This window comes from Bombus huntii, chromosome 11, assembly GCF_024542735.1.
Source record: "Bombus huntii isolate Logan2020A chromosome 11, iyBomHunt1.1, whole genome shotgun sequence".
NCBI lineage: Eukaryota > Metazoa > Arthropoda > Insecta > Hymenoptera > Apidae > Bombus > Bombus huntii.
The window spans coordinates 3,481,422-3,507,869 of NC_066248.1; the positions used below are offsets into that span (position 1 = coordinate 3,481,422).

The following is a 26,448-nucleotide window of genomic DNA, read 5'->3' on the forward strand; positions in this document are numbered from 1 at the left end:
TATAGCAATAAATGTATTCAATTAATAATATATCTTTCCTACTGTGCTAATAAATGCATTATATATAACGCGAGAAATACTATTAAAATGTATATAAATAATTTTATATACACATAGCAATTTCTTAATTTCTCTTTTTTTTATATTTAATAAAATATTATAGATTAAAAATATTTAAATCTACTTATAATATTTATCGCTATCGGTTGGCAATATTGAACCACATTTTATACACAACTTCATTGAGTTAGCACTATTGTTTTCTGTACAGTTCGGTACTTCAGTCGTATGCAGTAGATTACGTATATCTGGAGTTAGCCTTTAAAAATATGTAAAAACGAATTATATATGTAAATATTGAGATATTACCGTTCATAAAAAGAATTATTATACAAAACGTAAAGAGCTGCTTATGTTTCCTAGCTTTTAAATGCTTTACCAATCCTTCGAAAACCGTTACTGTATTCGTGAATGTTTAATTGATTAATGGTGATTCCATAGCAAATGAATATTTGCATGCTGCAGTTATGTGCTTCCATTGTGAAAACATAATTGTTTTATGGTGATAATATGTCAAAATCAAACATAAGGAAGATAACGGTTGACCCTACGAAATGTAATACAGACTCTCGTCGACCAAGTGTATTTGAGAGGTTGGGGACCAAACCAGCAGTTACTGCCGGCCAAAATTCGTCGGATTATTGTAGAAACTGGGCACTAAACGGCAGCTGTTCGTATGGAAAGAATTGCAAGCAAGTATAATTTTGAAGTTGATTTACTTTTGCATAGTAAATTAAATATGCATCTATCTTTTATAGTAATAAACAGTGAAATTGTTAAAGTTATTATTTAAATAATACAGTAAGAATTATCACTCTCATTTTATTTAAGATGATCACCATTTTCTTTTCTTGATATTGCAACTAGATATGCAAATACTCACACATTAATAAGTCCGTCCAAGCGTGCCAAAAAGGATAATGCTATTGCAAGTACAGCAGGAGTAAGTGCATAATCTGTATTATCATACTTTTAGTATAGAAAGTTTATTTAGAAAAATTATCTTATTTGAAAATGGATATTTACATATATGTTTATAATATATAGCTTATTGAGGATCCGTTTAAAAGGCTTACTTCTAAGATCATAAAAAAGCCATCTCATAGCCCTGATTTAAATTTGGAAGAGTGGAATCAAACAGATTTGGAATACGAGGACGAAAAAGTCTTAGAAAGACGTAGACAGTTGTTACAGCGTGAACTAGAGCTACAAATGAAGAAAGATAAAGAGGTTCATGGGAAAGATAAAGTGAGACAAAAAAAAAAGGCTATGACTTCTTCTTCTAGTTCTCATACTTCAAGTACATCTAGCAGTAGTAGTAGTTCTAGCAGTGAAGATTCATCTTCTAGTTCAACATCTGATTCACGTAAAAAAATTAAAAAGATTAAATCTAAACGGCATCATAGTGGATCTACTGACTATGATGAAGATAAAGAAAGAAGAAGGAAGTAAGTCATAATATATATGTTACCATGCTTTTTCGTTTTTGAAATAAAACACTAGATTGAGATAATGTTTTTTTTATAAATCAATAGTCAATTTTCTTATAAATGTATTATTTATAGTATAAGCGTTACAAAATGACAAGTTAATAATTAATATATTTGATTTAAATATATCAACCTTTTAATATCTATTATAATTTAATAACCTTGACAGATTAAAATTGAAAAGGCTTGGAACAAAAAATGAAAAACCATCAGTGAAGAAAAAACGTAAGTTTGAAAGTAGTTCCACAAAAAAGGAGATTAGTGCTAGATCTGCGAAGAAATACAGTTCATCTACAACATCAAAGAAACATTCTTCCACACCTCGTACAAGGTCACCAGCAATACAAGCTTCTACAGCAGTAACATCAACGACAACTGCAGTATTAGGTTCCTCTGTATCTGTGCCTCATCATGGAACATCTAGTAAAGTTAGAGAGAGAAATAGAAGTGAATCCCCCAAAGCAGTAAAAGCTAGAGATATGGATAAAGAAGATAGACATTACAAGAAAGTGAGAGATGTAGATGAATTATCTAAAGATAATGCTAAGAATAAACCTTTTGATAAAGTCAAAGAACAGGACAAAGAAAAAAGTCGTGCAATAGACGAAAAAATAAAAACAAACGAAAGATTAAAGACGAAATGTAAGGATAAAGATATACGTTCTAGAACACCTCCGACATCCGAAAGATCGAAACATCAACATTCAAAAGAAACGATTTCAACGAAAACTCGCCGTAGTCGTACACCTGAAAAGTCATCTAGATCCAAAAGAGAACTCACGCCGCCAAAAGCTCAAGATAGACAGCTTTCTACAAACAGATCTCGAGATACGGAAAAAAAAGATCGCGAATCACATAAAAGTGATAAAACTAAAGACAGGGAGGACATAAGAAAAAATGAACAAAATAATAAAACTAGACAAGTATCGAATCAAGAAGAAAGCCATAGAAGGATTGGCAAAGAGTTTGATGATAAAACTTATTTAGGAGAAAAGACCCGCCAAAAGAGCAGAGAACGGCGTGATAAAGAGCATACGAGGGATGAACGTGGGCATTCGAGGCTTGCTCGAGATCAACGAGATGCTCGTGATAAAGACAAAGAAGATCTACAAGAACGTTGTCGTGAACGACCACGGGAAAGAGATCGTGATCGAGATAGAGATCGAGAACGTGATCGTGAGCGAGAGAGAGATAGAGATAGAGATCGCGATCGTGATAGAGATCGGGATCGTGATAGGGATCGCGATCGCGATCGGGATCGAGACCGTGACAGAGAAAAAGAACCAATAAAAGCAAGAGATAGAGATGTACCACCTTTAGTTACAACGTCGTTAAGTTTAACAACGGATAAAAGTTCACGTTATAGTCGGGATAAAGAACGAATAGTGGTGAAGGATAATGCCTTTGAGAAAAATGGAACTCGAGAACGTAGAAGCGATAGAGAAAGAGAACGATCCGAAACGAAAGCTCTTTCTGATAGGGATAGAACATCTCAGCGTATTGATAATAGATACGATAGAAATACTGTAGATAAAGATACACCAGCTCGTAAAGCTGGCGTAAATTCACCTAGGGATCGTGTTGATCGCTTTCCGCGAGAAAGATCTTTGGATAGAACATCGTTGCTCGATAAAGGTGTGCACAATGCTCCACCATTGCCACAAGCTCCTTCTTTACCAGCCGTTCAGTCTTCTATAGCATCTTCATCGTCTTCATCCGCACCGCCTACGTTGTCAAGTTCGCGAGATAATTTAATTGACAGAATAGATATCGGGCACTATGATCGCGAAAGACACAGACGATTTAGTACAAGATATGATCGAAATCATACATCTGAACACGATCAATCACGCGTTACACCAACCAAAGTTGATCGTTTAATCGAAAGACGCGAGACTAGTCCACGACGAACAATTGAAATAGACAGAAACTATAATAGAAACTACGGGCGTTTATCAGAACATTGGGACGAACAGGACGAAGCATCTTCACATTTAGATTATCGTGATCACCATATTCATGAAGATGATAGAAGAAAAACTGTTGACGGAAGGAGATATGACAGTCCGTTTGATGAAAGACGCGGAATTCGTGAAGAAAGATCCCGGGAATCTAGATATGTCGTTCAAACTACTGATAGAACTTCATTTGATGATCATCGACATCATCATCATCATCACAGGCATCCGCTTTATCCTGGAGAAAAGTTAAGGAGTAACACCTCCATACGGTATGTTGATAGCTGTAGTTATTTATCCTTATGACTAGTAACGAAAGTATTTAAATTTGTATGTTTATACTAGGGACGAAAATGTTCCTAACGATGATTGGGATAGTCATCATCGTGATGTAGAACATGGCAGAGAACGAGCTTATGGACCTGTTGATTGGGAAGAAAGAGAATGGCGAGTAAGAGGATTATGGGACAGCAGAGATAGTCTTCCTCGGTCAGAAGTGCATGATGATGATTGGAATTCTCGATATGATAATTCTGTGTCAGATTGGAAATCAAGTGATTCTCGAAAATGGGATAATCAATCAGTGCATATTCGAGGCCATTATAGAAACGATCGATCTAAGGAATTAGAAATAGCAGAATCCACATCACATAAGTATGCCATGAGATGTAACTCTTGTTTATTTAATTACTTTTATAACAAGTTAATTTGTTCCCTTTTTAGTAAAAGACGAACTTATAACAGTTCTGAAACTAGAGATGAATGTACAGTTCATAGTTCTAAACAAGCATCTTTATATGGTAGTATGAAAGAAGAACCTATTAATAAAAAATTAATGGAGCTTGCAGAAGGTAAATTATCTACAACTCGAGAGAAATCTACAGATACTTTTCAAAAGAAGGCTGTATCAAAAGAAAAATCCGAAACGAAAGAAACTATTACCTCTGAATCAAAACGTACTTGCATTGATGAGTCTTTGCAGACACTTCATACTGAAAGCGATCTCAGTGATATTAGTGATGATCCAGATGACATATTAAATATGGAAGATATCACAGTATGTTCCATTTATTTATGTATAACTAAGCTAGGTGATTATTGCTTTGTAAGCTTACATTATTATTTAATATTAACATCTACAGGATATGGATGCAAATAAAACACGAGTAACAAAGAAAACTCCTGATACTATACAACGAGATGGTCAGTTAACAACTCAAGAAGCAGACCTCTCATCTCCAAAAGAAACTATAGAGGAAACAGTCTTTAACACAAAAGGGAAAGATAATACCGATGCAATGTCCTTTAGGTAATATTTTTAATTTCTAAAGTTCATTTACTATTACTATATGTAATATACAATAATCGCTGGGTTAATAACTAAAATTGTTCACAGAAATATGGAAGACGAAAATATGGAAACTATGGACTTTGAAGAAATTTCTGACGGTGAATTAGAAGAGGACATTAAAACGAGTGGTAAAGGTTTAGGCGATGCTTTAGGAGTTGACTGGGAAAGTCTTGTTAAAGAAACACAACCTCGCAAATCTATATCATGCAATCAGAATTCAGAAAATCGCTGGCAGTGCAAAGCAATTCTGCATAGAGTTGGCGTCTCTGCGAAATACGCAGGCGAAGATGTAATGAAGAAACTGACAAAAAAATATGGAAAAGACGGTTTGTTATCCGATTAATTTTTATTTAGTAACAATTACTTTAATCGTATTTATTTAACTAAATGATTATTTTCAGATCATTCAGAATTGTTTTTCCATAATGTTGCATTTATGCATACAGCACTTGCACGAAATCGTTTGCTACATGACTTAAACAATGATATGCTACCTACAGTGGATGATTTTCTGTACAGGTAAATATTTTATTTTTTTAGTAGAATGACATAGCTTTAACAGAATAACAATGCATAATATTATTATGTTATAGGAATGGTAATGTAAATATTGATGAGGACGTGGATTACGATTTAGAAGTTTTAAGACCTTGTACAGCTTTATATGAAGAAGCAAAATGTTTATTACAACAGGCAGTATAAAACAACAAAATTGCACTTTGCTATTATACCATATACGATATAGCATAGGGTACAAGTGCATCACTTTATTACCTGCTAGTCTGATACAGCTATTTAGCTATTTCTTGCTGTCAATTTAGCCATCTGGGGTGCAATGTAAAAAGAGATTAAATTGATACGTTTTTCTTAATATCTAGTTCTTTAATTTTCCATAACTAAATGTCTTTTTGTATATTATTCAATCTTTATGTCTCCTTTATGGAAATTGTAGTTACTAAAATTGAACATTATTTTTAAAAAATATGACAGTTTTCTAAACGATACAATTTTATTTTAAAAGAATTACACGTTTTTCTTATTGTTCTGTAAGTTATTTTATTACACGGTTATAAGTATATTTTATGTTCTATTCGTCGATATCTTTTATACAGTAATTGGTTGTTTAAAATAGTTTTTATCATGTTCAAATGTAACAGCCGAAATAATATCGTTTTGTAGTATAGTGATTGCCTTTTCTAATATACGTTGATTTTCATCAACCTAAAAAGGATATTCAATGTAAAGATAAAACATATCAAGACAACATCAATAAATGAACAATACAAGCATAACAACGAAATTTAGACATACTTCCTCAATATTTGGTTGTTGTTTAAATCGTTTTATTTTCTCAAGATTTGTGCAATATAGTTCATATAAAATAAGACCTGAAATATTAAATCAAGATACATATATATTTAATATTTTATATATAATATTAATATTAATAGAAAGATAGCAAAATTCTAGACCTCGTTTTAAATGAATTTACCTCTTTTCCTACAATCACCACAATTTAAATCATCCAGTACAGAAAGTAAATCATTGCAGAATTTCGCTTTTAGATTCAGCTCAGTATCACTTAAATCTAACATAATGTTTGAAAAAATATCATATAATATATAAAGTAATATATTTTTAACAAAATATATTTGTATATTATTCGCACCTTCCCATTTGGCGCCATCACTCCTGCCATAATACGAAACAATTCGAAACTTCATATCTACAATACAGTAATTACTCCATGGAGTCAAAAGTGAAAGCTCCTTCTGCAAAAACTTATAGATCTCACGTGGTGTTTTGCATAAAACTTCCTTTATGATTCCCGCTATACCCGAACGAATCGAACATATCTAGTAAAAAGGAAAAAAATGAAGTATTTACCTAGAATTGACAGAAAGTTACCGAGGTCGAAAACATTTTAGTTATTAATTAAAGTTAGTAATTAATAGTTAATAATAAAATTAAATCAATGCGCTTAAATGAAAAAATTACAAATACAAAACTTGTTATTAAACGTTAACGTTATTTAATTCTAATCTGGAAATTAGAAAAATTCGTAAAGACGAAAATACATTAAAAAATTATCTAGGAAGACTAGAACAAATTATTAATCATACAACAAGTGAAATAAATAAATATGGTTATTGACCATATCTATGGAATATTTTTGAAATTATTAAATTTTAAATAATTTATATAAATACCTGCCGATGATTTAGGGTTATGGCACATTTATTACAAATCCAAGGAGTAGTCATATTAAGAGGATCTAGGGGTAATAACTCTCCGGAACATTTGTCAGATGCGCATAACAGTGCACCTAGCCTAGATTTAAATTCCTAATATGTACCGTTTAAAATCATACATTTTTATATTTTAATCTTTAATGCATATGTTTATACATTTAAAAGTAATCATTAGATGTAAACTTGCCGTAGGATCACTGCATCTTTTGCACATGCAGGAGAAGTGCTTAGTTATACTTAAAAATTTCCGCCGTAATGTTGTATCCCAAAATAAACTCGTATAAGTGCTAGTGATCTCCTCTCCAGCAGCAATCGGAAGGGCAGCGCTAACATACATCCGAAATTCTCCATCGAAATGATGTCTTGTATTCGGTACGCAACAGTGATTTTGGAACGAGGCGATAGAATAAAGTCCTCGTAAACTCACAGAATGCTCCTTGTCGTGGACCATAATTGTTTCAAACGAATTCGTATTAAGTATTCTGCACACATGCTTCATCAATTCCATATCTTCCTCGCTTGGAGAATTGGTCACATTCTTTTTCAATTGTTCGATCTTTTCACAGAAATTATTTTTATAATAACAGGAGATAAAAATGAAAAATATCATAAATATTTTACGTAATTTTGATCACTAAGCAAATATTAATACCAATAATAATTATCATGTTAGTAACATTAATATTTTTAGAAACTGTTTTATGCGTATTAAGATTTAAAATACGATACGCAATTTTTCATACTTTATTTCCCTAATACTCTTCATTAAATCTGATAATATTTATTATTATAGAAATATAAGTATATAATGAAGTTTAGTAGTACTTAAATTTAGTCATAAGCTCATTGCTTATTCTTTAAGCACTGAAACAGACATATTTATACATCCCACCTACGCAAGAAAATTTCTTTAAAAAAGTATCTTTCTCATCATTAGAGAAATCTTCAAAAAGCTAATAATATAACGAAATCGTACCTCGGGATAACAAGTCAGATTTTTATCAGACTGAAGCGTTGCCAAGCATTTACGCTGTTGTTCCGTTAGAAAGAGCGCACGGATGGGTACCACAGCCAGTAATAAGTTTGGGGACCAATCGGTGCCGCAAGTCGGTACCAATGATTTAAGATATTCACATTCATAATTCACATGCTTTGGCGAATTTTCACATTGAGTCGAGCAAACTGGCAAGCCACAACCTCTATCGCACGGAAATAATGCGCATTCGTTCTTGTAACATGATACGCACATTTCAAAATATTTGCCTATGTATTTAGGTCCGACTAATAGAGGCGAATCAATGAATATTAATTCATTTTGTTTGATGTCTCGGGTGGCGAACACGCCACGACCACCCAATAGTGAAGAACGAATAGTCCACGGTTTTGGTCCTTTCAGGAAGATCTTATTTTCCTTTAAATGAGACAATAACACCTCCTCTACTTTCTCTGGTTCTATAATATCCTGAAAACTCATGTTAAATAATGATACTCTAGAGTGACTCGCTTGAAAGATTCTGACGACTGATCCCAGAGGGTGGTGGTACTGTAACCAGTACTTCATATACTTCACATATACTTCACATATACTTCAGAGTATATATACGTTCAAGAATACGTTCATTATGTAATGCATTCATACAGGCTGGGCAAAAAGTTGCGGAAGGATTGGAAATATATATCCACAACATTTTTCGATTTAATTTTTTCTTGTTTATCTTCTCGGAACTTTTGAAGTACACCTAGGATATTCATTACGGTAGGTTAGAACGTTGTTCGACGAGCCGAAATTATAATTTCATTTGCAGAATTTAATTTCCAGAAATTCGAGATTCGATTAAACCCCTCGATCGCCAGACAGCTTCTGATTTTTCCCTACGTCTAAAAGGAAAAGTTACTGTAGAACATACTCGCTTATGTATATATGAAAGATCGGCGTTTCACATGGTTGGTTGTATTATTATTATGCAAGCATGTAGTGCTATCGCATTTCTCGCCAGTGTATCCAGTTTCGGTCCAAAATAGAGTTGAAATTTTGTAAGTAACGCTCGTATTTCGATATCCATTACTTCGTACGTGTCATGTTTAATCGTCAATCAGAAAGGAAGAAATAAAAGTCACGATGTAAAGTAATAATATTTTCGTTTGCCATATATTTCATATAAATATGAGTATAATGAAATAGAAATAAAATTAACCTTTCGTTAATGAACTGAGATTTTTTCGATCAATCATTAGATAAATTAGTTATTACATGTTTCAAAATTGAATAAAAATTATTATTGATGAATCAAATTTTCACGCAAGCGTATCCGATAGGTATTATCGTTTGTATAGTCCTAAGCGTTGCTAAGACTACCAAGTGGTCAACTACCTGCTACAAATACTAGTTAAAGTATAAAGCATATCTATATCGCATTCGGATAGTTATATCATTGAGAAAGTGTAAACCGATGGAAGTGGCGCATCATTTGCGATTCACGTTTCTTTGATCCTTTTGATAAATTAATTAAAGCATTGAGATACAAGAAATTAATTGATTTTGCCATCTATATTAAAATAATTGTATACATATAATTTCATAAATCTAAATCTTTTACGGGTTTTCGTATCACATAAAAAGTTTGGAATGACCTATAGCAAACATCTATGTGAAAGTTACGCTATTTTTATTCAGAATGCATTATAGAAGGGTGCTTACTGAAAGGTTTACGAAAGAGAAGATTCTTCTTCTGGCAACATTTTTTCTCTTAACGATTGGTTTTTCACGAGGTATAAATTGCAGTGGTGATCCCTGCATGTACGGAATTTGTTTAGAAGACGCGAACAGGTACATAAATAATTCAAAATAAAATAAATACTTCTCACTCTTTATATTTAATTTAAAAAACAAAAAAACAAAAAAAAAAGATTATAAATAAAAGGCGACTCTGTATAAGTTTTTAAAATTAATATATTAGTCATTCGTCCCGTGCATATAATACAGCACTTATTCTTGCTACTGTATCGACGGTTACACTGGAATCAATTGCGAGATCAATTGGAATGATTGTTGGTCGAATCCTTGCCTCAACGGAGGGACATGCAACGATGCTGTTGCAGCTTATAATTGCACCTGTACTGAAGGGTTTGTAGGTAATTCATGATTCCTTCGTTTACTTTTCATGGCATGTTTCGAAAACGACGCGTTGACGTGTTAGCACAGAGGGTGAAATTAAATGATGTTCGTGCTTCGATTTCCTTACAGAAAAATTGTAAAATTGAAATCAATTTTTTATGTTCGTATGATCACACAGATAATCAAATATTTTACTATTGTACATTATATTACGGTGTGCATTTTTAGGTATAAATTGTGAACAAAGATATAGCGAATGTTCGAATCAACCATGCCTGAATAACGGGACTTGCCTAGATTACGATGGTATTACCTGTCAATGTCCTGATGGATATTCAGGTATAGAAGCGCAAAAATTGGTACGCCGAAAGTTGTTCTATTCGATCTTACAATTTGTTTCTTTTTAAGGAGACTATTGCGAAATCGATGCTTCGGTTTGCAACGATACAATATGTAAAAATGGAGGTGAATGCGTGGAAGGACCTGGATTCTCTTTTTTTTGTCGCTGTTCGGAAGGTGTAATATTTTATTGAATAATCTAGGCAATTTACATTTTAATTCGAGTATTTAAATATACCGAAGATTAATTCTTTTTATTGCGAAGGTTGGACAGGTCGATTGTGCGACGAAGATATTGATGAATGCATCACATCACCGTGTAAGAACGGTGGTCTTTGCATTAACATTCCTGCTTCGTACACTTGTGCTTGTTTATTTGGTAAGTTGTAATTATTTATTATCAGTGATGATGTAGAAACTGAATTCATAATTTATAAAGAGTTAACTTTGTCGTATTGTAAAATGTTAATATTAAACCTTCTTCACAAGGATATACTGGTAAAGATTGCGATAAAGCCATCGTACCGTGCGAAGAGAATCCTTGCGAAAATGATGCAGTATGCTTATTTGAAGACGAGCGACCAGTCTGTTACTGTGTACCAGATTATCATGGTGCGTTATGCGAATTAAAATACGACGACTGTGAGTCGAAATTTGCAAATTGTGAGAACGGAGGCACTTGTATCGACGGTATCAATAGCTTCACTTGTGCTTGCCCAACGTTCTACAGTGGACCATTTTGCAATGTCTACGATCTTCCATCGACTTTCTCTACTATCGAAGAAACACTCGAGACTGATAACGATCAAAGGAGTATTACTCTTACTTCTTTTACACCAAAATCATCGACACTGCCAGAAATCGAGACATCATCGTCAATTACTGCTTCCACGACAGTACAGTCTTCGACTTCTCTTAAAAGCACTAGTCGTCTCTACACAATATGGTACCCTTTTATAGAAACAACTGATAACAGTTCTTCGACTGATAACAGTTTCAACTTTCTTAGTAGCAGTAGCGGTACCACCATTAGTAGCAACATTGGTGGTAGTACCACAGAAAGTACTCCGTTTGTTACCGATGTCTCGGCTGTGTATTCTGTTACAAGTAAGGAGATATCTCAAACTGAAACAGTCTCGTTAGAACCTCGAACATTTCCCAGTGTTTCAAGTGAAGTCTATTCGGTAACGTCGCCGATAAAAGTTGAGACGGAATATTTGACACAGAAATCGATTCACAATGAAACGACTACGACTGAAATTATTTATCAAGAGAACGGTGACAGGTTGTTCACGTCCACTGGCAATACGACTCCTGAAACTAGTAGCACGACGAGATATGTTCCAAGTACAGGGTAACAATAATCCATAAATCACGAGTAATTGTATAAAAATAATAGTATGCTAAAATGAACGATCTATTCTATTTTATGTCAATTAGGAATTATCCAGATGTAACTGCATCTGTTGGAAGAACGACAGAGGAATCTACGACGACAGAAAGTGAAAGAAATAATGGTTCATTCCCTACCGTTGCATCCTCCTCCAATTTTACAGAGTTTTGGCAAAATAAAAGCTCTGACTCGAGTACGCCAATAATAGAAGTGCCAAGAACTATACCTCAGACATTTACGGATAAGTGGACCTCTACAGAATTAACAAAATCTTCAAGTACAGAAGTGGAAAGTTCTACGTCCGCCTTCGCTAACAATATCTCTTCATCTGTAACAACTAGTAGCTCTGTAAAACCGATATACGATGAGAATACTACCGATAGCGACCATGAACAATTTTCAACTAAAACTGAATCACCAACAACTTCAAAAAGTACCATAATTCCTGAATGCCATGGAATTTTGTGTTCAAGTTCCACAATATCACCTACGCGCAATGATAGCGATGCGAGTATTACATTTTTTTCTTTCTTACTTAGAAATACATTTTTTGTTACGATGTTTACAATAGAGACATTATCTTTTTCTAGTGTAACTGTTCACGTCGTGAAGATTGTAAACCTGGACCAAGTATAATACGGGCGGCGTTTAATGGAAAATCTTACGCGAGACAACACGTTGATGTAGAAATTTCAAACGACAATAACGCAACGTTAAAAATTTTTGTCAGGCTTCGAACACGTTATAAGGATGGCATTATATTACATGTTTATTTCGACGATGAAAAATACGCGTTGGTATATTTGGAATATGGTTCTTTAAAGTTTCAATTCTCCTGCGGACTTGAAACTATGTTATTAGGTGAAATAGATTCGCCTATCGATAACGGGTATGAAGCGGATATTGATACGAGGTAAAATAATACAAAGACGATAATATATTGCTTATCATATCCATGCATTGTATTCGCTTACTTCATATATGCAGGTTTCAATATTTCATGAAAAATGAAACTAACAAATGTTCGGCTCGTTTGCTAGTAAATGGAACAACGGCAGTCAGTGGAGAACAAACTTTACCATTACGTGGAAGTCTTCCACGACATGCCAATTTACATTTAGGTGGTATACCATTGGTATTTTCTCACTATTTCGCTCATGTCTCTATGGGATTTACTGGCTGTATGAACTCATTGAAAGTTCGTCTTTCTTACATATGTATATGTATATTTGAAAGCATTCGGAAAATTAAAAAGCATGTTTTATTGATATAGATAAACGATATACCACGTCATTTCATCCGTGATTCCACAGAAACGTTTCAAATTGAAGATTGCACATCGTTTCTGTGCTTATCAAATCCATGTCAAAATTTCGGTGCGTGCGAAGAAATAAATGGTGCAATACGTTGTAGATGCATAGCTGGGTAAGATAATTTGCAATTTATTCAACAAAATTTGGTATTAAAAAATATCGTCAAATAGGATATTATTTAATTGAATAGATATACAGGCCCATTTTGTGAACGTTCAACGTGCGATGAAAATCCTTGTGCTTTGGGTGCAACTTGTATTAGTTCACCGGGTACGGGTTTCGTTTGCGTTTGCCCACTTGGAACTCATGGGCTCTTATGCGAAGAAGGTAATATTGTTATAAATATACATATGTATCTCGAAAATAAAATATAATTATTTTTTATCCTACACTTCTAGATACTGTTATAATGCGACCATCATTTTCTGTACTTGTACCTGGATTCTCATCATACATTGCTTACGGCATTTCAAATTCTATAAAAGATGCAATGGAATTGAAATTGAAGGTCATACCGCGTACTTACGAACAAATATCTTTGATAGCTTATTTAGGACAAAGTGGATCACGCCAAGATCTATCCGATCATCTTTCCATAACATATGTTCGTGGTTATATTATGTTAACCTGGGATTTAGGGGCAGGTAATACATCTTAATATCTTAGATATTTACAGATTTTTTAGCCCAGTTGAATTTCGTGAAAATATTCTCTAGGCGTTCGTAGAATATTTACAAACGTTCCCTTGAGTGCTGCAACAATGGCAGCAACAGCAAGTAAAAGTCATATAGCATATACGATTAGAATTGGAAGAAAGGGTAGGGATGCATGGCTTGCAGTGGATGGTATAGGCAATATAACTGGGCGAGTGGTTGGAACCATGACACGACTCGATGTATCACCAATACTTTATATCGGTTCGCTTTTTATTATTTGATAATTTTGTTTAAAAAGTTTATATTAGAAGATAGATGCAACATTATTTGTAAAAATTATTCCTGTTCAGGTGGACACAAATCAAAAAATTTTGAGTCTTTACCTCACGATTTGCCCCTTCATACTGGATTTTCTGGTTGTATATTTGACATTGAATTACGCACAGAAACTGCTATTTATCCAATAACCAATTCAAGTCCTGCAACAGGTCGTGGTGTTGGTGAATGTCATAGAAATGAATGCATTCGTCATTTATGCAAAAATGGTGCAGTATGTTTAAATCATGGAGCTACATACAGGTAATATCTACATAAAATATCTACATAAAATATCTACATAATTAATATCTACATAAAATATCAATTAATTATTTCAGTTGTATTTGTACAAAAGAATGGATGGGATCTGACTGTTCCATACCAGTAGAGGCATTATCTTCTGTTGACCCATCTTCTTGTCGTACTTCAAACTAGTAAAAATATTGTTACTGTTTCATTTCATTCCAATACGCCATATGTACGAGTTTTGTACAAAATTTATTCAATTAATTTTTATAAATTAATCAACATTCTTGTTATCTATTTTTGGTTGACATGACACAGAATAAGAGTTCAAATGCACAAATAAGATAGCTGCAGCTAAACGAGCTTGTAAGTCATATTTATTTTGATCATGGAACCATTCTACAGAACCCCAATGAGAAATCTACAATAAAAAGTAAAGTAGCATTCAGCAGAGAAACATATGTTGGCTGTAAACTTTTTAGTATACAAATTGTTATACACACTTGATAATTTTCCTCCAAGCGTGATTGCCTTACTGCTTCCTCTATACTAATTACTCTTTCTGCTGCAGCTAGAGTAAGGATTACAGATTTGAGAGCATCGACTCCATACATAAAACCTACAAATATAATAGTTTGGTAACATTGATTGCATATTTGTATATATTAATAAGAAAATCATTTACCATAAACTGCACTATAATTGTAGGACATTAAGTGTCTTGTCAATATTGTTTTAGTTTCTGAAGATACAGTAGGAGCTTCTATACTCTGAGTTTTAACCAAATTCACCCCATATTTGTCACAAAACCATTGTACTAGTGGATCCCAATTTTCAGTTTGTATTTTGTATAATTCTTCATTTTCCTATAATTATTCTCTGTTTAATAAATGTCTTACATCATATAAACAACATTACACAATATAACATTTACGTATGAGTGAAATAGTACTGTATCCATTTCCAAACAATTCACAATGTAATTTGCCATATCTTGCTTTGTATGATTGTTAGGATTATCTATTACAGTATTACACAGGGCTGTCTGTAAAATCGAATGTATAAATATATTAGATCTTGTTTACTAAATTATGTACTATACTTATACTTATAATTTTGAAGATAAACTTACTAGATGCATACTACTTCTATCAATAATGTTTTTCTGCATATCCCATTCTGTTGCTATAGCTAAAGCTAAAGGTTTGCTTTCCACTTGTAATATCTTTCCTTGTGGTGTTTTGAGCTTCCTTTGATCAAGTGTAATTTCAAATTTTCCATCACACAATAATATATTTGTTTTTCGATAAAATCTTCTAAGAGTGGCTAAAATATTTTATAAAAGCACATTATTTAATTTCATTCATAAAATTATTCTCCCTTTCATGTTTAGGAGCTTATGATACCGATATGTCAAAATAGGTTAAAAAATGCAGAAGGCTTTATAATTTAGAAAGATGTATCTTTACCCATATTTCTTACTATATTGAAGGTCATAACCAATTTTTTATGTCTAAAATAATACATTTTTACTAAATATTAAAAATCTGTCTGTCATAAATATTACTTCATCCTTTTAACATATAAGTAAATACGCTTGATTTGACAAACAATTCGTAACTCGTAATGCAACACGCAACTATAGTGCAATTCTGCTATTTGATATCGTTAGTTATCGATATTTTATAATCGAATCTAATCTGAATCGTTCTACTATTAATCGGTCTTTAAATCACATAAATATATATATTAATTAATTAAATCACATAAATGTATGTACATTCAAAGCATTTTTAATGATTTTTTAATATTAATTACAATGATAAAAATAAAATACAACAGAAATGTACTTAAGAAAGTAAACTATTTTATACTAATCTTGCTTAATTATCTATGCATAAATAAGAAACTTTTAGCATATATTTATACATATAGACATTTCATAGAATTTTAAACAATAAAAATTTTAATAAAATATAATTGGTAATATTTTTCCATTAAATATTGCCTTCTATAAAATTATAAAATATAGTTGTCACTGCCATCGAAAAAGCTTGTGTATAGATTGCGTGGGTGGATCTGCTAGATCCTATGCGTGTTTAAAAGGTGCTGATGAATGTTATAGTAATAAAATCAGGAAAAGTATATAAAAATAGTTGTAACGATAAGAGCTTGTACGAGGTCAGATATTATTTATACCTTTTTACCTTTATCATATTATATGTGCAAGAACGATTAAAGTTAACCACAAAATGAAATGTTATCAACTGGTTCTGATCGTTTTGAACGTATGCTTAGTGCACACATTTAATTTAGAACCAAGAATACCTGTTATCAAAAAAGGATTAAATGGATCTTATTTCGGTTACTCTGTAGCCGAACATCAAGAAACTTCCGACGATGGAACAATATCAAAAAGCTGGTATGTGCTACTTATAATATTTTGTTGTAATTAAAATTATCAAGAGAATGTATACATATATATGTATAATATAGATAACAATACATACTTATATGTATTATGTACAAAATATTGTATTGTTAATATTTTATTAATTTATACTTTTATCTACTAATTACATCACTGATATAATATATGATGGTAAGATAAGGCTTAGATAAACAAGAAGCATGCATTAAGAAAGCTTTAAGGATAATATCTGTTACAGGATGTTAATTGGAGCTCCTTTAGATCAAAATAGGCAACCAGAAACTAATAGATCCGGTGCATTGTGGCAATGTCCTTTAACAACATATAAAACAGATTGCACTCAAGTGATTACAGATGGACGATTAAGTATGTTTTTAATTTAAAAAAGTTCTTCAGAAATACTGATATAAACATCTTATTTATTGGTTATAAAATTTAATTCTACATTGTATTAAAACATTTAATTTTCATAAGCATATTGTATTTACTATACTAATGTTACATTAATAGAAGTATGTTAAAACTTGTTATATTTGAAACAAGTCAAAATTTAACTAAATAACGTATTGTTATCTAAGCTAATTTATATTTTATCAGTAAAATTATACACATATTTTTTATTTCTATGCTATAGTATTGTCTAAGTGTCATCTTATGTTTATATATGATTTTGGTGTAGTCATTGTGCATGTCATTTTTTTATGTTATTATTTCATAAAGTCATTAAGTTATTGTGCTTTATTTTATGTTATACATATAATAAGATTATTTTTTTGTTAAATTATGTGTTGGTTAACGAGCAGCAGAAGGGAGTCTGTATGACACAAGTAAGTTATTGAATGGTGTTATTTGAATGAGCAGTCATTTAATTTATTATTATGAATTATTTTATTGTGATTTTGTATATATATATATTTATATTGATATGCTCATTTTTATGTCAGCATGGCATTTTAAGTTATGATATAAAAATTATTTTATTGCATTATTTGTATTTTGTGATTCAAAGAATATTTTCTACCAAATGCACTATTAACATTTTCTGATATTTGCAACTATATTCTTACTAACTACACATTTGCATTTTTGAAGTACACAATTTATAGATAACACAAAAGAATAAAATTATGTATGTTCTCATGTGTTTTACGAATAATATATTTAATTATTGTTGCTTCTTAATAATCTTTCTGATATCTATTCTTTTTTTGCTATAGCATGAAATTTCATAGATAATTGTTTATATTATTCAGCTTTTATTTTTATTTTATTTTCTTTCCAAATTAGGCAGAATATTTTTATTTTATAATACATTCAAATATTTACCCATCTTCCTTTCCTTTACTTCTTTCACAATGACACAAAGTTATTATATAATATGAAACAAGAAAAGATTACTAGGTAATTTGAAGACATAAATGACAATAACTTTACTGTATGAAGTTTCTGACAGGAAACATTTATGTTGTAAAAGGAATACCATGTATATTATACAATTATTTATTATCATTACCAATCGTTTAATAAATTGTTTTCTGCATTTTAGATCTTGAATCTGATGATCTAATACCACCAGGTAATGATGAAATTAAAGATAATCAATGGTTAGGAGTAACAGTACGCAGTCAAGGCTCTGGTGGCAAAGTAATGGTATAAATTTCATCATATTTTACCTATTAATACTATTAAATTGAATATAATTTAGTATAATAAATTTCTAGGTTTGTGCTCATAGACATATTGTAAAAACAGCAGATTCTCAGTGGGGTCAAGGGCAATGTTATATATTGACACAAGATTTGAAATATCAAGATTTAAAAAAACCTTGCTCTGGAAAACCTACCAACAAGTAAATTCATTTAATAATTTTTACAATTAACGTTTTTGAAGGAATCAATCAAAAGTTATGATTCTATTTCAGAGCACATGAACAGTTTGGATATTGTCAAGCAGGAACCAGTGGTGTCCTTACTTCGGAAAATCGTGTCGTTATTGGTACTCCCGGCCCACATACTTGGAGAGGGACTTTATATCTCTTTACCGTTTCAGATGAATTTTTAACTAGGGATAATACAGTTTATAATGCTCCAATGCAAGATTCTTCTCCTGTTAACAAATATAGTTATTTAGGTAAATATTTCATATGGTAGTATGGTATTTGATGATAATAAAGTTAGTTATTGTACAAGTAAGAAAAACAGAACAAATCAATTTACAGGGATGTCTGTTACTGTGGGTGATTTCTTTGGTACTGGATTAGCTTATGCTGCTGGAGCTCCGCGTTCAAATGGTACAGGTCAAGTTGTTCTACTTACGCGACGCGATTTTAAGCCAGATATGGATGTTGCTCTTATTTTGGATGGTGAACAATTTGCTTCAAGTTTTGGATACGAAATTACTTCTGCAGATGTTAATGGAGACAAGTATAATTCTTTATATATTGTTTCTAAGCACATAATAAGCATATATCTTTTTTAATTGCATAATTACACTTTTTCACTTTTTTGCTCTTAGAGTTGATGATCTTATTGTAGCTGCACCTTTTTACTTCAATAAGGCAGAAGGGGGTGCAGTATATGTGTATACTGAATTACAAAAAACTTACAAGAAACGTGAAAAAAGTAAACCTATTAAACTTGTTGGGCGTGAAGAATCAAGGTTTTATTTCCTTTTAACTTCGCATATATAAGATGTCCCAGTATATTTTATAACTCAAAATAGATAAGGAAAGAATGTCATATAAACATATGACATTGTATGCATTGTTAAATAGTTATAACAAAAGAAAAACAGTATACGAAATGAGCGGTAACGAACGTGAATTACTATGGCTCAAAGTATTCGTAGCTTAGGAATATTTACGTTTAGTAGCAGCCAGAAGATATCATAATACTTTTGATAACATATGTTTATATGACACTTTTGTTTTATTTTGATGTATAAAATATGCCGACTACGTATGACTGGATAAGATCGGAACACTCTATAGAATTGAATATACAACATTAAATAAGTATAATTTAATTATAGATTTGGATTTGCTCTGACAAATCTGAAAGATTTAAATAAAGATGGATATGACGACATTGCTATTGGAGCTCCATATGAAAAAAAAGGAACAGTATACATATATCTTGGTTCAAAGAATGGAATAATCACAGTACCATCACAGGTACTGTTACATTATTATCTACAATATTATGGAAATAAACTAATTTTCTATATTTATGTAATATACTTTTTTATATTGCGGAGATTTGTTAACTTTAGGTTATACATGCAGAAGATATGCCAGAACCATTACAAACATTTGGCTATTCACTAAGTGGTGGAATTGATATGGATCAAAATGGATATTTCGATTTATTAGTAGGAGCTTATGAAAACGACGCTGTAGCACTTCTTCGTTCGAAAAAAATCATTGATATTACGACTTCTATTCATTATTTAAAAAAAGATGGTACATTTCAAGAAAAAATTGAGCCTATAGATCCTAATAAAGTTGGGTGTCCAGAAGATCCAGATTCAAACCATACCTGGTAAGTATGATTTAATAAAATTTAGAAGTAAGATTATTTTCATATAAAATTGTAATTAATTTGTTACAGTTTCTCATTTGAAGCTTGTTGTGAGACAAAATCTTTAGTAAAAGAAGAAGATATGCAAAATCTAAAATTAAATTATTATATTGAAGCTGAAACTTATACTGGAGTTAAAAAATTTTCTAGAGTTTGGTTTGGAACTGGGTATTCTCATTTACATTACGTTAATCGTACTGTTCATTTAGATACAACAAAATTGAAGCATTGTCAAAAAGAAATAGTTTATTTGAAGGTATATTTTATATATTATAAATAATATTTTTACCAGAAACTCAATGTCTTCATTATAAATATGTTTATTAATAATCTTTAGGAAAATACACGTGATATTCAATCACCTATTAAATTCCGCTTAAATTACTCATTAATACAAGAAGAACCAATTATGCCAGCTGAAGGAGAACCTTTACCTGATATAAAGAATTACCCTATATTAAACCAACAAGAAGCTGCTCGTGTATTTGAAGCCACCTTTCAAAAAGATTGTGGTAATAATGATATTTGTGAAAGTGATCTGCAAGTAAAGGCTCGATTAAATCTATCAGGTATATTTCTGAATAACTAAAATTACTGAAATATTAAATTAAAATACATTTATGGAAATTATTAATGTGCTCAATTATTAGCTTCTTCGGTGAAACCAAATTTCTACGAACTTCTCCTTGGTGAAAGAGATGAAGTTGTGGTTGATGTGAACGTGTCTAATATTGGGGAATCTGCATATGAAGCACAATTATTTATTGTTCATTCTCAAAGTTTAAATTATATCGCTAGTAAAAGCAATGATTCTGCAATCTGTAATTTATATAATGCGACTATAGTAGGCTGTTCTATTGGAAATCCTTTTAAAAAAGACAAACTAGTAAATATACAAGTAAGATTTGATCCAAAAGAACTAGAAGATAATAAATCACAATTGGAATTTGTAATATTTGCAAATTCCACTTCAAAAGAAATAAAAGAAAAAGAACCTATAAGATTACAAGCTACAGTATTGAAACAAGCAGAATTATCAATTAAAGGGTAACATTTATTTACAATTATATATCAAGAAAGAATGATAATGTAATACAAAATCAAATCACACATTAATTATAAACAAATGATTAAAATTATAGGAGTGCGAAAATTCAGTGGGCCTTTTATGGTGGTCCAGTTATAGGTGAATCTGCCATAAAACATTTAAATGAAGTAGGACCGAAAGTATCGCATGTGTACGAAGTGTTCAACGAGGGTCCATGGAGAGTAAGTAGTTTAGAAGTTCACATTTCGTGGCCTTATGAGGTTGCGAATGACAAAGCCCATGGTAAATGGCTTTTGTATTTAGAAGAGCTACCAACTGTACAAGGTAAAATTTCTTTCTATACTAATTTAACGTGTTTTTATATCTTATTTAATATTGAAATATATGCAGTATATTTACTTACTCTATAACTTTGTAGCTTTAGGTGATGGTGAATGTATATTACCATCAGGGCAAGTAGTTAATCCACTAAAATTGCAAAATAGTATAAGCTACGATGATATTGATGTATTCCAATCTGTAATATCTACTCCTCCTCCCTTGCCACACAATCATACTAACCACATGAGGACTAGACGAGATACAGAAAAAGTTGTTAATACACGAACGATCATTGATAAAGATGGTCACAGACGTCAAGTAGTTTCAATGGTGAGTAATTTATCAATTTAAAAGATATCTTATCTTGGAAATATAATAAACACTTAAAAACTATCATTAAATATTATAGAATTGTAAGGCTGGGACTGCAAAATGCTTTGATATTACATGCTTTATATACAATTTGCAACGAAAACAGGAGGCAATTATTACTGTTAAAGCAAGGTAATGTTTAATATTTTTTAGTTATACAAACATGTTTTTTAAATAAATTCTTTATTTGCTAAATGAACTTTTTCATATGTTTAGATTGTGGAATTCTACTCTTGTAGAAGATTATCCAAAAGTAGACGAAGTAAAAATTGGTTCTAATGCAAAAATTGTTATACCACCAAATGTTGTAATACAACAAGAAAATTTAAAAGATGATTATGCAATTGTGAGTATAATTGTAATTATACTTTAATGTCATGTATTTGGCATTTTTAACTTCATAATTATATTTTAATATCTAGGCTGAAATAATTGTATATCCGAATCTTCTTGATCACCAAGATGGTGAACCAGTACCACTATGGATAATCATAATAGCGGTTGCAGCAGGTTTCTTATTATTTATCTTAATTACTTTGCTTCTCCGAAAACTCGGGTTCTTTAAAAGACGGCGGCCAGATCCTACTTTGTCAGGAAATCTCGAGAAACATAGAGAAGATAATCCAGAAAGTGAGGCATTATTTAAGCGCTAAACATTTATAACAGAAACATTGCAGATTATTAATTGATATATACTATCTTATATACTTACATATAAAGTACTTACAATGAAAATTACAGCAAAAATTAATTCTTTAAAAAAGAAGGAGAAGAAAAAGTAGATTAATGCAAAACATTTGGTATCCATATTGTGATATATTGACGTATTTATCCATATAATTTTTTCAGAAAAGCACAAAAATTTATAATGTTTTATATGTACTTACTATCTATTTAATAACTACATCAGTAGTTATATTTTTCAATAATATTTAGGCCATTGACTTTTTATAAATCTTTTTTTAACTATATACTATTATCAAAAATCTTTATGAAATTATTCAAAATATTAAAATCGTAAGAACATTAAAAAATATAAAGGTTACTTTGCGACAATAATGTTATTTAATTTGCACATTTATACAAGCGCACAATTGAAGTATAGAAGAAAAAAATATGTAAGGAAAACTATACAATTTAATTCTACATTTTATACAATTTTACATTCATATAATGAAACAATATCTATTACAACTAAATAGAAACATGGTATAAAATTACTTTCAGTTTTAGATATGAAAGATGCATTTATTTAATATTAAATATTTCTGTAAGCTATACAGGAATTATTTGATACATTTTATAATAAGACTGACTTTATATAAAATGCACTTTTTGTTTTGCAAAATTTGTACAATTTCTTTTTTATTAAAAAATTGACAATTGCAAACTAAAAAAGTCATAATAAATGCAAACTTGCCATTAATTTTGTAACATAAGATTATTAGAACAAAGATACTTAACTCTAGAGTTCAATGCTAATGAAAAAAACAGACTCACATTGTCTTTACACTGTGACTTAAAATATATGAGTAATATATTTAATTATATTACATTTACATAAGAAGGATTAAATTCTTTAATCTTATTTATAATATAACAATTTTTGGAGGTTTTAATTTGTACCCATAATGGGAACTTATTTCTTTAGAAGTAGTGTACAAAATTATTAGGTACATTATTACATTTTTATATTAAATGTCAGCAATATACATATGCATATGTACTATTAAAGCTAAAGAATGTTTAATGTAACGTGCCTTTAAAATATTGTATACATCTTATTGATTGTTATATTATATGTATACTACTTGTTACATATTAAGGTATACGAATAATTTAAATGTATACCGGGTACTTAAAATCTATTGTTCTATCAATCGGTCAATGGTTTAATTAATATAAACATTATGCAATTATATCTTCATATTACAACACATTCCCCAAAGTATTTATATGTTTTCCTGTATTAAGTAATAAATGCGATGAGCTCTGGCTGTATTAAGTCAGAACTAATACCTTGCTCTAAATTCATATGTTAACACTAAAATGTCTAATATTTAGTATTAATTACATTGCCAATGACAGCTAATCCTGCCATGTTACACATTAATATTTACAAAAACAAGAAGTAGATTGAAGAAATGTGTTCAATGATCTTTTAACAGATAATCATTCATATCAATCTAAAAAAAATGTGTATTACAAATTCATTGTATTTATCATTATATTTTAAATTTCACTTTATTATGAATTATAACTTGGATATGTATATATATAACTTGGATATATATATGTGTGTGTATAAACAATATCTTCAAAAAAAGTAATAAAATATATATACTACTGATATATTAAGTAGTACATGAAAGAGATATATTTCTGTTTTGTAAATTTCATTTAATGTTAATAAAAAATAGTATTTTATAATTAACAAAAAAATACGGAATAATATTTACTATTATGTAAAGTAACAATGAAATAACACTTTAGTACCTCAAAAGAAATATATGACTAGTAATGACATTACTAATGTATATGATGATTAATATTTAATATTAATTTACTATAACACTTACTCAAATAAGAACAATCTGCCATCATGAACCTAAAAATTTTATATAAAAATATATTTAGAATGTATTAACATTGTACTAAATAAATTATACTGACCTATACAACAAAATTGTAAGAGGAACTGTGCTGGCATGCCACAAAGAATGAGCATCAAGTATCCAAAAGATTGGTGCAAAATCTGCTACTTCTAATATAGTAACAAAAACTGTTAATATATTAAACCAACCAATTAGATAAATATAAGATAATTTTTTGCGATTACGGTGCCACCATATCATTGTTATAACAAATGTTAAAAAACCTGTAACATTACGATGATTAGTCATAATTTTTAATTAAAAAACGTCTGATTATTGAAAGAAATACAAATACTTCATTGAATTACCTATAACTATATTAAATTTCATATTATAGTCATAGTTAATGTAACCAGACCATAAATGGGATAAATGTGAATATAGTGTGCTAAGGTATCCACATGTAATCACAGTAAATAACCTCTTATTTTTATAAGTTATTCTAAAATGTATAAAGAGATATCTTTAAAATGTTTTTATTAATATTCTATTCTATCTAACAACAGTATAAATTACCTTAGTAGCATACAATACAGTAATGTAACCACCATAATAAATGCACAGGAATAATCCATTACTTCTGTGAATGGAGTATCTCTTGCATGAAAAATACATGACCAAAACCACCCGTGCATGCATACCTGGAATTAAATTTTTTAAAATTTACATAAGAAATATTTATATTTATATAAATTATATAATAAGGGAATTATATTTATATAAATAACAGATATATACCAGACTAAAATAAGTCCATATGTAAAACATAGGATAAGTACATCCATATTTTCTTTTAAATTTCCAATACATAGTAATATGAGCATAAAAATTTAATATGGAAAATACGACAGAAGCAGGTTCTTGACAGCCAAAAATACGAATAAATGGCCACTAAAATAAAAATCAGTTGTTTATAAAATTTATATTTTACTCTATATTTATGTATGTTATTATTATTAAATGTCACATACCTTCCCATGAAATTGAGGAACTTCTAAACCATGAGATGTAAAATGATCCACTGTCTTCCAAGTACAGTTGTAACTACAATCTTCCTTACAAGACCAAAATAATAACCTTAATGATAAGGAAGGTAGTACCTTAAATCTATGATCTGTAAAATGATCAGTTAACATCGGTATATACATATACATACTGTACATATAATAATACATGATAAACCACTAAAAAAATATTTTCTTTATTGTTATCTTAACTTTCTAGTTGGAAAATACTAAATTTGTAATAACATTATTAATCATAATTTTTTTAAGCTTTTGTCACAATTTACTATGTCACTCAGTTTTTCCCTGATACATTATTGAAAATACGTACCATTATCGCAATTATCATTATGACATTTTTCAAGGCACAAATTGTAAAACTGAGATCTATCACCTATCGAACCATCTATACCTTTTACTAAAAACATTTGAAATGCCAAAATTGACAAACATTTTAATTTCGACATACTACCCGTATGCCGGCCACAGTCATATACTAACTTAATTACACAGATCTGATAACTCCCGTGGTGGGGATAAGGTTGTAAA

General features: G+C 30.5%; 6 protein-coding genes across 8 annotated transcripts; 3 read left to right on the forward strand and 3 right to left on the reverse strand.

The window, feature by feature from the left end:
- The first annotated feature begins 62 nt into the window (after positions 1-62).
- LOC126870895 (zinc finger CCCH domain-containing protein 13-like) lies at positions 63-5,730 on the forward strand. Its single transcript, XM_050629053.1, has 10 exons — positions 63-752; positions 928-1,003; positions 1,108-1,508; positions 1,720-3,780; positions 3,854-4,162; positions 4,232-4,565; positions 4,651-4,817; positions 4,905-5,185; positions 5,261-5,378; positions 5,453-5,730. The coding sequence occupies exons 1-10, from the start codon at positions 571-573 to the stop codon at positions 5,559-5,561; spliced, it is 4,038 nt and encodes a 1,345-aa protein (XP_050485010.1). The 5' UTR covers positions 63-570; the 3' UTR covers positions 5,562-5,730.
- LOC126870911 (SET domain-containing protein SmydA-8-like) lies at positions 5,538-8,672 on the reverse strand. 2 transcript variants are annotated; one of them, XM_050629102.1, is made up of 7 exons: positions 8,088-8,672; positions 7,299-7,667; positions 7,070-7,204; positions 6,529-6,715; positions 6,352-6,447; positions 6,171-6,247; positions 5,538-6,080 (listed from the first exon to the last, which is right to left on the reverse strand). In XM_050629102.1, exons 1-7 carry the CDS (start codon positions 8,670-8,672, stop codon positions 5,964-5,966), a joined length of 1,566 nt encoding a protein of 521 aa, XP_050485059.1. In that variant the 3' UTR covers positions 5,538-5,963. The 2 variants fall into 2 exon arrangements, with proteins under 2 accessions (XP_050485059.1, XP_050485060.1); XM_050629103.1 differs by lacking the exon at positions 6,352-6,447.
- A 360-nt stretch (positions 8,673-9,032) lies between these two features.
- On the forward strand, positions 9,033-14,223 carry LOC126870928 (protein eyes shut). Its single transcript, XM_050629124.1, has 14 exons — positions 9,033-9,145; positions 9,786-9,938; positions 10,095-10,243; positions 10,455-10,565; positions 10,635-10,742; positions 10,831-10,944; positions 11,055-11,919; positions 12,006-12,465; positions 12,549-12,871; positions 12,946-13,156; positions 13,232-13,383; positions 13,462-13,598; positions 13,670-13,915; positions 13,988-14,223. The coding sequence occupies exons 1-14, from the start codon at positions 9,033-9,035 to the stop codon at positions 14,206-14,208; spliced, it is 3,363 nt and encodes a 1,120-aa protein (XP_050485081.1). The 3' UTR covers positions 14,209-14,223.
- LOC126870918 (ATP synthase mitochondrial F1 complex assembly factor 2) lies at positions 14,168-16,258 on the reverse strand. The gene is made up of 7 exons (XM_050629111.1): positions 15,961-16,258; positions 15,624-15,817; positions 15,426-15,536; positions 15,177-15,357; positions 14,995-15,110; positions 14,628-14,912; positions 14,168-14,406 (listed from the first exon to the last, which is right to left on the reverse strand). Exons 1-6 carry the CDS (start codon positions 16,016-16,018, stop codon positions 14,766-14,768), a joined length of 807 nt encoding a protein of 268 aa, XP_050485068.1. The 5' UTR covers positions 16,019-16,258; the 3' UTR covers positions 14,168-14,406; positions 14,628-14,765.
- Positions 16,259-16,407: 149 nt separating this feature from the next.
- On the forward strand, positions 16,408-24,618 carry LOC126870898 (integrin alpha-PS1). Of its 2 annotated transcripts, XM_050629070.1 has the most exons (18): positions 16,408-16,913; positions 17,161-17,288; positions 17,726-17,749; positions 18,469-18,572; positions 18,644-18,771; positions 18,844-19,052; positions 19,141-19,345; positions 19,437-19,580; positions 19,953-20,094; positions 20,193-20,461; positions 20,531-20,756; positions 20,838-21,069; positions 21,151-21,547; positions 21,643-21,872; positions 21,967-22,199; positions 22,279-22,373; positions 22,458-22,587; positions 22,664-24,618. In XM_050629070.1, the coding sequence occupies exons 1-18, from the start codon at positions 16,744-16,746 to the stop codon at positions 22,892-22,894; spliced, it is 3,297 nt and encodes a 1,098-aa protein (XP_050485027.1). In that variant the 5' UTR covers positions 16,408-16,743; the 3' UTR covers positions 22,895-24,618. The 2 variants fall into 2 exon arrangements, with proteins under 2 accessions (XP_050485027.1, XP_050485028.1); XM_050629071.1 differs by lacking the exon at positions 17,726-17,749 and having other exon boundaries at positions 16,411-16,913.
- LOC126870917 (post-GPI attachment to proteins factor 3) lies at positions 23,743-26,428 on the reverse strand. The gene is made up of 7 exons (XM_050629110.1): positions 26,231-26,428; positions 25,867-26,009; positions 25,634-25,786; positions 25,412-25,536; positions 25,204-25,337; positions 24,915-25,119; positions 23,743-24,849 (listed from the first exon to the last, which is right to left on the reverse strand). The coding sequence occupies exons 1-7, from the start codon at positions 26,364-26,366 to the stop codon at positions 24,771-24,773; spliced, it is 975 nt and encodes a 324-aa protein (XP_050485067.1). The 5' UTR covers positions 26,367-26,428; the 3' UTR covers positions 23,743-24,770.
- Between the last annotated feature and the right edge of the window lie 20 nt (positions 26,429-26,448).